General features: G+C 48.5%; 1 protein-coding gene across 1 annotated transcript; it reads right to left on the reverse strand.

Annotated features, from left to right (window-relative positions):
- Positions 1 to 1,381: 1,381 nt before the first annotated feature.
- Positions 1,382 to 11,557, reverse strand: BORCS7 (BLOC-1 related complex subunit 7). Its single transcript, XM_077823256.1, has 5 exons — positions 11,391 to 11,557; positions 10,168 to 10,230; positions 8,296 to 8,339; positions 7,452 to 7,472; positions 1,382 to 5,723 (listed from the first exon to the last, which is right to left on the reverse strand). Exons 1-5 carry the CDS (start codon positions 11,538 to 11,540, stop codon positions 5,672 to 5,674), a joined length of 330 nt encoding a protein of 109 aa, XP_077679382.1. The 5' UTR covers positions 11,541 to 11,557; the 3' UTR covers positions 1,382 to 5,671.

The following is an 11,557-nucleotide window of genomic DNA, read 5'->3' on the forward strand; positions in this document are numbered from 1 at the left end:
TGATCTGGAGGATGGTGTGGATTGCACCCTCAGCAAGTTTGCAGATGACACTAAACTGGGAGGAGTGGTAGATACGCTGGAGGGTAGGGATAGGATACAGAGGGCCCTAGACAAATTGGAGGATTGGGCCAAAAGAAATCTGATGAGGTTCAACAAGGACAAGTGCAGAGTCCTGCACTTAGGATGAAAGAATCCCATGGACCGCTACAGACTAGGGACCGAATGGCTCGGCAGCAGTTCTGCAGAAAAGGACCTAGGGGTGACAGTGGACGAGAAGCTGGATATGAGTCAACAGTGTGCCCTTGTTGCCAAGAAGGCCAATAGCATTTTGGGATGTATAAGTAGAGGCATTGCCAGCAGATCGAGGGACGTGATCGTTCCCCTCTATTTGACATTGGTAAGGCCTCATCTGGAGTACTGTGTCCAGTTTTGGGCCCCACGCTAAAAGAAGGATGTGGAAAAATTGGAAAATGTCCAGCGGAGGGCAACAAAAATGATTAGGGGACTGGAACACAAGACTTATGGTGAGAGGCTGAGGGAACTGGGATTATTTAGTCTGCGGAAGAGAAGAATGAGGGGGGTTTTGATAGCTGCTTTCAACTACCTGAAAGGGGGTTCCAAAGAGGATGGATTTAGACTGTTCTTAGTGGTGGCAGATGACAGAACAAGGAGTAATGGTCTCAAGTTGCAGTGTGTGAGGTTTAGGTTGGATATTAGGAAAAACTTTTTCACTAGGAGGGTGGTGAAGCACTGGAATGCATTACCTAAGGAGGTGGTGGAATCTCCTTCCTTTGAAGTTTTTAAGGTCAGGCTTGACAAAGCCCTGGCTGGGATGATTTAGTTGGGAATTGGTCCTGCTTTGAGCAGGGGGTTGGACTAGATGACCTCCTGAGGTCCTTTCCAACCCTGATATTCTATGATTCTATGATGCTATGGCTGATTGGTGATGGTGTCTGCAGGCAATCCAGTCCTCCACATCTACTGGAAAGGTGGTGGTGGTGATGTAGCACCTTGGGGCCAACAGGCATGTTGTGACATTTTGGGGCTCACCCAGACACGTAAAGCACACGTAAAGCTGTCAACACCTGCCCTATAACCTTGGGGTACCTTAATGCAGCTATGACTCAGATCCCAGTAGCCAGCCCACAAGCACAAGGTCTCACCCCGACGTCCAGCAGCCTAGTTACTCCTTGTAAGGTAACACCAACAGCCCTTAATCCCACGTCTCCCCAAATCTGATCTTCCAAGTTCTTAACTGACAGACCCTCAGACTTTTCCCCTCCAGTTCATCATCCCTGAAGGTGTGAAACCAGCCCCCAGATACCAGTTTACTTTGGTACACCCGCCCCAACAGTTTATACAACAGAGACCTGCTTGGGGGTAAAAATAAACAAAAAGTTAATTTAATAGACTAATCACAGACTCAATGACGAAATAGTAAGGGAAGCAAACATGTACAAGTTCCACAGCAAATAAACATGCAGAGGAAACTTTAGACTTTACGCTTCCATTGTAGATAAAATCCTTTTTCTCATACAAGCTACCTATTGCCTTTGAAGGATCCCAGCATACCTCCTAACTATATAGAGGATCCAGCATTTCACAGAGAGTATCCCGCCTACAGCCTGTCCCTGTTTCTGGAAGACTTCAGTTTCAAATCTCCCTTTCCCTTCCCCCATTTTTTTGTCTCTCCTGGCACCGTGACTCATGGTTAAGGCTATGTTTTAGTCAGGGGTATTTTTAGTAAAAGTCATGGACAGGTCACAGGCAGTAAACAAAAATTCACGGCCCATGACCTGCCCATGACTTATACTATATACCCCTGATTAAAACGTGGGCCAAGGGGCCGCGGGTGCTCTTTTGGGGTGGACAAAGGGCGCTGCGGGGGCGGGGGGGGAAGCGGGTGGCACACAGCCCGGGACCCCTGCTGATGCTGGGCCAGGCAGCAGCACACGGCCTGGGACTCCCACTGGACCGCTGCTGGGGGGAGGGCTGGCAGGCTCTCTACCCAGCTCCACGCAGCTCCCCAGAAGCAGCCGGCATGTCCCTGCAGCTCCTAGGGGGAGCAAAGACATGGGGGGCTCTGCATGCTGCCCCGACGCAAGCGCCGGCTCCACAGCTCCCATTGGCTGGGAACTGCAGCCAATGGGAGCTGCGGGGTGGTACCTGCAGGCAGGAGCAGCACACAGAGCCCCCTGGTCCCTCCGCCTAGGAGCTGAAGGGACATGACAGCCGCTCCTGGGGAGCCCCCCCCCACGCCCCAGAGGTAAGCATCACCCTGTACCCCATCCCCCTGCCACAGCCCATAGCACCTTCCCACACCCAAACTGCTGCTGGCCCAGGGCTGACCAAGCTGTTCGGGCAGCTCTGGAGCCAGCCACACTGGCCACTGCAGAAGTCACAGAGGTCCCATGACACATGCAGCCTTACTCATGGTTATTTAGAATGGAAGAAACTCTAGCCAGGATGTCCCAATGTCTTTCCATTAACTTTAATGATCCACCATTTCCTGGGCTAGACAACAGATGGGTACCCGAAGCTGGGCCAAGTCTACACTAACACTTATGTTGGCAAAACTTTTGTCCCTCAGGGCTGTGAAAAACACATACCCAAGTGACATAAGGTTTGTCAGCATAAGAGCTCACGAGCACAGCACTATGTCAGCAGGACACTCTCCCACTGACAGAGCTACCGTTTCTCATTGAGCTGGTTTTATTAGGTTGATGGGAGAGCTCTCCCCCATCGGCATCACGCAGCTACATGAGTACTCTTACAGCGGCATGGCCTTAGCTTTGTGTAAACTGGCTTGGGAGATGCCCCTCCCAGCCTTACTGCTCTGCTGTGAAGTGGAGCAGAAGTTTACAAGCAGAGTTTTCTATATCCACAGATATATAAATGAATAACCAATCTGTATAAATATCTCATAATGACCAACAAGTTCAGAGAATTACCCGCTTTCATAAACGACCTTCCCTGATACACTTCTATAGTACAATGTGCAATCAGTTGGTTCAACAGTTCATGTCTGGGGTTTAAACCTTCTGTTCTCCCCTGGGGTGTCTGGATCCTGACTGTCACACATGTACCAGGAAAAGATGGAATGGTTCAGCCCTTCTCACCCAACAAAGCAATGCTGCAGATGTTCATCTTGAGATGACAGACCGGCAGGATGACATGGGGAGAAACACTGCAAAGGGAAACTGGTGAAAGAAAATCCTTGACCTCCACATTCAATAACTAGCCTGCCTAGGGTCTGGAATTTCAAGGCAGCAGCTGTTGCAGTTTTAGTAAGAGTCAAGACAATGTTTGTTTTTACAAAGCAGGTGTCAGCACTTACAGGGACTTGGAGTTATATTCTGCTCTCAGAGCTGCATGTGCAGCTCCCAGTTAGGCTACTGGAGTTAACTGGTGTGTCTAAGGGCTGAATGAGCTGTGGTGTGTCAGAGGCCCAAAGAAAGATTATTCTGCTCTCAGTAGTTGCTAGGTAAGCATCCTGCTCAGGATCACTGATTAGCCAATGAGTTTGTTCTCGTGATGGTTTCCATTGGTCAAGTGCCCGCCATTCAATATCATGCAAGGGACAGCTGGATGCAGGTGATGCTCTGGAACAAATGCAGAATATGCCTCTTTATGCAACTGAATTTAGTGTTGCATAAAAACAGCGATTTTTAAATTCCTCTCTGGGCTTTTCTTAATAATTAACCTAACACACCATGTGCAGAAGGAGCAAGCATAACATAAGATATAGCACTAACCGTCAACCTATTCAGGTCATTGGATCTGCCAGTATCCTCTGGACTAGTTCTCCTCAGCAGCTAGCTATAGCACTGTATCATAATGACACTCTCACTATAGGCTTTATATTAAAAAAAGAGATTAAAAATATCTAAATAGGAATGCAAATCTTCTCAGAATTAAAAAATAATCAATCAAAACAGCATGTGTGTTTTTTAAACCTTCCTCTGCCATGTAGAAAGCCCAACCTCACTGCACTGCACTGCACAAGAGACTCACAAGTGAAACTGACTTCTGAAACAGACCCAAAGGAAAGCTCTGCATACATAGATGCTGGAACTAGGGGTGCTGCAGTACCCCCTGGCTTTAAGTGGTTTCCATAATAGACAGGGATTACAGTCTGGTTCAATGGATCTCAGCTCCCCCACTCTACAAATTGTTCCAGCACCCCATCTGCATAGCTCAACAGCTTGTCTCTTTCGCCCATAGAAATAGGTCTTCTCTCTCCCTATAGAATCATCATCATATAGAAATATTTCATCTCATCTCACTGATCAAGCTCCATGGAATTTCTAAAAAGTGATGAAAAGCACAGTCAGTGAATAAAGTGCTTCTCCTATGACTAAGTGGAGAGGCTATTAGTAACATGGAAAAGCAATTTACAAAAAAACCAGCAACCACAGACAACATATTTGTCTTGGACCCAAATTAAAGTCAATGGGAGCTTTGCCACTGAGTTTAATGGAAGCAGGTCCATTGATGGCATCCTTTAAAACACACTATTAGTACCTCACAGCTGTATATCTGAATAGTTTACTGATTCTGTACAGAGTTACAGAATGAATCCAAGGCTGCTTGATCAAGAGCCATAACAGCAATGAAATAGGAAGAATGCAGTTCAAGGCCAAAACAGACAGCAGATGTACTGGCAAAAGATACAACATTCCAACCCTGTGTTTTAGATTATATACAGAAACTAAGGAACAGTACAGTGCTAATGACATTCATGAAACAGATATCCTATTGGACAGGTGACAAAGGACCAGTACAGCGCTAATGACATTCATGACACCCAGGTGACAAAGGGCCAGGTAAGTCGTCAGATGCTGTATGTACCTACACACCTGGGTTTGAAAATTCTGGCCCATATTAGGTTCCCTAAAGCCATATTTAAGCAACTGATTTCCAAAGGTGATGTGTGTAGGCAGCTCCCACTGACCAAACTCGAAGTGGTGGCTGCTCAATTCTCCAGAAAAAACAAGAAGATTGTTTATGTGTCGAAATGTGAATGTAGGTTCCCATGTGAAAATGCTGGCCCTGCTTTCTGTACTTTGCGGGTGGGGAATGTAAACTTGTGTGAAGAACGCTGGGCAGTGCATCTCCATCACCGCACCTGTTAACTCTGTGAAGAACAGCTCTATATTCAGCAGAAATTATAGATGGGGGAATTCACCCTAGAGCAGAGGGCCCAGGAAAGCTATATGGGTTTGAATGGGACCCAAGTCACGTGTTTGGCATTGGGCTGAATATAAATAATAACAGACGTTGCCTTTGATTCATTAGCTGAACATGCGCAATGCCTTGGGGAAAGGAAAACCCCTATTCAAATAGTACTTTGCATAGAAAAGAAAACAGACATGAACAGTGTTAGTCACAGGAAGGTTTTGGTAAAGTCTGCTTTAAATTAAGCGCAAGCAAGTGATCTAGCCTTCGGTATAGGGAGAGAGTTTGCGATGAGCAGGTTACAGAGCCGTCCCACGCCTATCCACAGCCCTGCACGTTCAGTACCACACACGCTGCATTTTCACAACTGACTTTCAGCACAGCTCAGCCTTGCAATGTAACTGCTGAAGCAGGAAGAGACTCTGAAGCTCCACCGACACAGGTCGTCCCATCAGCTCCCGCTAGGTGTGCTGGGTATTTCGGTTCTCCTGCTTCATTTCAGAAGGTGACTCAGCTGGTCCTGCAGATTTGATGAATGCTCGACACTGGGGACCAGACAGACGGAAGTGTTCAAAGTCAGATCAGCTCCCCAAATCTCTGTGTTTTGGTTGCTAAATAGATGCACATGCCATTACCACTTGTGCATGAGGGAACAGAACTGCTCTGTTAAAGAAGTTAGGAGGGGAAAATACCTTGTGAATCAGACAAGAGCCATGAGAATGACTAAAGGATTAGAAAACATGCCCTATAGTTATAGTCTCAAAGAGCTTAATCTATTTAGCTTAACAAGGAGAAGGTTAAGGGGTGACTTGATCACCATCTATAAGTATCCACATGGGGAACAAATATTTAATAATGGGGTCTTCAATCTAGCAGAGGAAGGTATAATGCAATCCAACAGCTGGAAGTCAAAGTTAGACAAATTCAGACTGGAAATAAGACGTAAATTTTTAACAGTGAGTGTAATTAACCATTGGAACAATTTACCCAGGGTTGTGGTGGATTCTCCATCTCTGACCATTTTTAAATCAAGATGGGATGTTTTTCTGTTCTCGGAATTATTTTGGGGACGTTCTGTGGCCTGTGTTATACAGGAGGTCAGACTAGATGATCAAATTGGTCCCTTCTAGCCTTAGAATCTATGAATCATCCAACCCACACCACATGCCATCACAAAGGCGAATTGTCTGCAAAGCCTGTGACTGGACCAAAGCCAAAATAACTCAGCACATCTATAAGCACAGAGCAAAGCTTTCCTTTTGCTCAGAAACCATCACAGATCAGAAACAGTGGCAAGTGAGGAACAGTTACAAAGATCCCAAGTGACCTGCATATTCTACTTAAACCCTGCTGAGAGGCTGAATGTCAGACAGGGGGACTAAACTGAGCCCTGATACAAGTGGGCATAATGCACCTAGGAGGCAATGAGGGCTCCATCCACTTATGCCAGAGCTAAACTGGACCCCGAGCGTGCAATAAAGAGCAACCAGGATCTGGCTTACGATGCCTAGTGCATTTCATCTGGAAGGATCACAAAGGACTTCACAAACGAAATTACTAGTTGCGGAGAGAATGAGTAGGGTTGGTGGCAACTTAAATTTCTTCATAACAAATTTTAAAAGAAAAATTTTGTTTCATTCAGAATTTCAGGTTGTTTTTTTTTCATTTTTGCAATGAAAAAATTCAAAACAAAAAGTACATTTCCATTTCAAATTTCAAAATGTTACTTGCATTTTCCCCCCTTTCTCCCCTTAAACTGCTGCTAAGATACCATGGTGATGGGAGCTTGAGATAGGAACTTGGCCAGGATACTAGGATGAACACCCGACTCCTGCAAAAAGCGCAAGTGATCATGAGCAATCAGTGCCTTGGTGTTGTATCTCATCCAAATCCCCGCTAACAGTACAGCATCCCTGAGAGAGGAAAGATCGCCCCCTACTGAGTCATCAACATGACTTCATGCAGCACCCTGAGTTTTCCTTGGAGGTTCCTTATCCAAGCAATGACCTAGTGTGACCCCGCTAAGTTTATGAGCTGATTGTTCCCTTCTTTGTACCTTGGGGCCACATTCAACTTCCTCTGGAGAAAAGAAAACATCACGCCATTGCTAGGACATGCTGCCTTCATGTCATTGCAGATTTACTTGCTGAAAATAGAAAATCCAGCCAGGCATCATGCAAACTATGAGAGGGAATCAACATGGACTATCTGCTGAGGGTTAGCAAGAGAGGTGTAAGCTTAATAAATCGGCTAATAAAACAGGCTATACTCACTTCTTCTGAATAGCTTCTTGTCTAGACGAGGAAAGAAGAGAAAAAGTATTGTTGGAAAAATAGCAACAGGGCTAATTAAGTGCTGGTAAAAGGGGCTTGACTGACTGCTCCGAAAACTGAAACCATCAATTTGTCTTTAGAACAGGCCCAGCAGGGGCAGCAGCAGGGCAAGCTGCCCCCACACTGCCCTGGCACCATGTCTCAACCCTGACCTGGAGGACAACCTCTTCAGGTGAGAGGGGAGTCCTGTCTCCATGACCTATTCAGTCCTCAGCTGATTGCTAATGGGGGTGCGTGTGTGTATGCGTGCAGAGGTGCGGACGCCCTCACCCACTAGGAACTTGATGGAGACTCATCAACTCATGTCTCACACACACCGAACAGCCATCACATGGTGATGACTACAGGTGACTAGCGTCCTGGACAGAATTCATACTGGTAGCCTAGAGCTGGAAAGCATCATGTTGAATATGGAGATTTTTTGCTGGCACTTGTCTGCTTCTATCCCATGTGACTCATTCAAGTGACCATGGCTCATGCAGTTTAGCACCAACACTTAACACCGAAGGGGACGTTGCAATGTTTTTTATCTGAACAATGTCCCTTTAACAAACTGTAGGCCAGCATGGGGAGCTAGTGATAGAGGGTTCCAAACCGTGGCCTGCTCAGTCCCAGCAGAGAGGAGGACAGGAGCCCTCCCTCATGCTGGAATGCCCCATTTTGGCCAGCGCTCAGACCAGGCTCCATGCAAAGCCACCAAAATGTGGGGCCTTTAAGGGGAATGAAAGGGGTTTCCATGAGATCAGCCCCCCAAAACCCAGAGTACCCAGTGCTCCCTACTTACTGGTACTGGAGATGAGTGGTTATGATAGCCATCTTCCTTAGACTCTGCAAAGCACAAAATGAGAAATTACGGACCTTCTCTGTCCTGAGCATCTCGGCAGAATTAGTGTGAGCTGTTCTAGAATGATGACAACTCTGCATATTCCTGCAGCAGCTTTTCCCCCCCTCCCCGTCCCCCATCGCAACCCAATGGAGTTTATAGGCTGCACGGGAAAAGTTCACCTCCCTCACCCTGAAACCCAGCTACCTCAGGGGAGCTCTTGAACAACTAACACAGATAACCCCGAAAAGACCATTTCTCCTCTGCTCTTTTCAGGCTCTTTTGCTGCGCTCATCTTGGCAGCACCTGAGCACTTTCCATTAGTGCATTAAGTGATGGGACTGACATCTATCGTGTGTGGTTTGTTCTCTCATTCTCTCCCCAGGATGCAGGGAAGGGTCGTATTTTGGTAGGATTTTAAAAAATACACACACACGTTGCTATGTGTTTCTGTTAGAGGAGGCAAGGTCAAATAAACGCGCCTTGCACTTGGATTGGGCTCATCGGCCTGACCTCTTGCATTCAGCTCTGTTAAACACTACATCATTCCCACTAACGCTGTATCCAGCCAGCTCTCAAATCTCTGCCGTGCTACTGCCTTGACCAGCTCCCTTGTGAGCCTAATCCACTGCCCAGAGGCTTGTGTTATTCAGAACTAAACATCTCCTTCATTAGCTTCAGGCCACTGCTTCTTGCCTGGTCATTTTGACCTTGCAAGGACAAGCTCACCAATCCTGGAATACTGCTGTGTGGAGCTGCCTCCCTTGAAAGCAAATATTCTCCCACAGAGATGTGAGAGAGTAAACAAGTCCAGAAAACAGCAAAGGGGTCATTTCTACCTGATCTAGCAAATTTCACTTCAGGACTTCACTCATCCGTCAGTGTCATGAAGTGTAACAAGCCAGGGGCCTACAGGAGGTGAAATATAAGTCTGCAGAGGGTAAGCTAGAAAGGGTGCAACAATAATAAAGACTCTGAAGCCCTTCAGTAATGGGATAATTCAGCACAAACTACTATTACCGCTCTTGAGGTCCAAGCTACTGTGTCTACTAGGAAGGATTCTGGTGTTGTGAGCTTCAGGGGAATCCCACAGTTTTGCCTCTGCAGTTCAGGAAATCATAGCTGGCAAGTTCGGTGAAGAATTCCTAGATGTAGCAAGCCCATCCCACTGCACCAATGCAAGACTGGCCTATAGTGAGCTCTATTAGAAAGAACTACACTACAACAAAAGAGTAATAATCTGCACTTCTATAGCACCGTCCATGCCACGATCTCAGAGTGCTTTTCAAGTCCCCGTGAACTGAGCTTAACAACACCCCTGAGAGGTCAGGGGACATTATCACCATTTTACAGACAAGGAAACTGAGGCCTGGAGAGATTAAGTGCCTGATTTTCACGGACTTCAATGGGAGCTGTGCGTGCTCAGCACCTCCTGAAATTAGGCCATAAATGACATGCCCAAGTTCATGCAGAAAATTGACAGCAGAGCCAGAAACAGAACCCAGGTCTCCAAAACCATGCTCTGAAGTGTTCCCAGCCTCTGTTTGCCAGATGCTGGAAATGGGCAACAGAGGATGAATCACTTGATTACCTGTTCTGTTCATTCCCTCTGGGGCACCTGGCATTGGCCACTGTCGGAAGACAGGATACTGGGCTAGATGGGCCATTGGTCTGACCCAGTATGGCCGTTCTTATGACTCCTAGCTCTGTACTTCAGCCACAAGATTCCCCTTCCGTACTCTGCACTGCCTTGCAGCCCCACGCTTTGTGCCAAAATCCAGTGATTCCTATTAATCAGAAATGCCATTACTTCAGCAGATAAACGTTCCTTACATCTTCCGAGTGCAGGATGGCATCTTCTTGCATCACCATGTTTCTAGCCGCATGACCCAGGAGCTGAAAAACAGATACGCAAACTGCAGGCAGAAGTCCCAGGCCACCGGGGATTTCTTGTGGCTGCCACCCAACAGATCAGCACACAGAACTGATTGAATTGGGAATTCACTTCACTGGGATTAACTCTGCAACGATCATGCCTTGGATGAAACAGACCAGCAAAGAATGGGGTTTCCCGCAGCATCTTTCACAAAAGAGGTGACAATGCGTTTTACAGTGAGATATGGTGTCAGCAGTGACGGTGATGGTGTAGGCAAATGCAGCAGCCAGTGCACTCAAGAATGGTTCGGCAATAAAAACCCGTTTGACTAGATAGGGGGTATGCTGGACTTGGGGATCTGCCATCTCTGGGTCCGGAAGCATTTTCCACTCCCTAACTCTTGGGATTTGAGGACGGCCAGGCTCCAGGTCTCCAATGCAGCGAAGACACCAAATGCTGGCCAGCTCTGGACAGCATACTCACGGGATGGGTTTCCTGAGGTCAAGGTTGCACGTGTGCGTTCTGAGTCAGCGCTCCTCACCCACATCAGGTTCTCATTCATCCCCTGGGCCCTGTCCCACAGGGCAGATTATGCTCTGACCAAGGAGGGGGCAGAGGGACTGCTCCCGGGCGGAAGGCTCCAGGTCAGGGCCTGTGTCCAACGCACACGAGCTGTATTAATCCAGAGCCCCCAGGGGTGTTTTGCCGGGAGATCTGAGTCACACTCGACCCCTCCGATTGGGACGGGTAGCTGGGGCAGCCCCACCAGGCTCAGGAGGGCCCCACTGATGGGGCCGACCTGGGCGCAGCTCGCAAGGGGACACCTGCGGGGTCCCAATCCGCCGCAGGGATGCCAGGGGTGCTCGGAGCGGAGAGGGGGAAAGAGACCAGGGAGGGGAGGAGCAGGTCGCTCCAGCCAGACCTCGGCCCCCTTCTCAGGCCAGGGGGGGAAGAGGCTGGGGAGCCCCCAGGGCAGGGGGCAGTTCCCAGCATGCACTGCTCCGCCCAAGCCCCGCTGGGCGTGTCCCGCAGCACAAGGCACCGACGTGACATTTTGACCCCGCTCCAGCCGGACCCAGAGACCACGGGCCCCGGCTTCCAGCCGGACTACACTTCCCAGCACACCCCGCGGCTGGCGCGCTGCATGCTGGGTGTTGTAGTCCCGGCGGCGGGCCCTCACCTCGGAGCTCCGCGAGCCTTTCAGCACCTGCTTGGTGAGGGCGATCACGTCGGTGCCGCAGCCGGTCACCCTGTCGATCAGCAGCCCCTTCACCGAGCGGCCGAACCGCGCCTGGGCATCGGACGCGCCCCCCGCCGGAGCCGCCGCCATCTTGGGGCTGCCACGGC

Source organism: Eretmochelys imbricata, chromosome 7 (assembly GCF_965152235.1).
Source record: "Eretmochelys imbricata isolate rEreImb1 chromosome 7, rEreImb1.hap1, whole genome shotgun sequence".
Lineage (NCBI taxonomy): Eukaryota > Metazoa > Chordata > Testudines > Cheloniidae > Eretmochelys > Eretmochelys imbricata.

Coding starts and splice junctions, on each gene's coding strand:
- BORCS7 (XM_077823256.1), bottom strand. CDS start 11,540: ATGGCGGCGGCTCCGGCGGGGGGCGCGTCCGATGCCCAGGCGCGGTTC. Junction 10,231..11,390: donor AAGGCTCGCGGAGCTCCGAG/GTGAGGGCCCGC, acceptor TCTGTTTTTCAG/CTCCTGGGTCATGCGGCTAG. Junction 5,724..7,451: donor CAAGAAGCTATTCAGAAGAA/GTGAGTATAGCC, acceptor TCTGGTCCCCAG/TGTCGAGCATTCATCAAATC.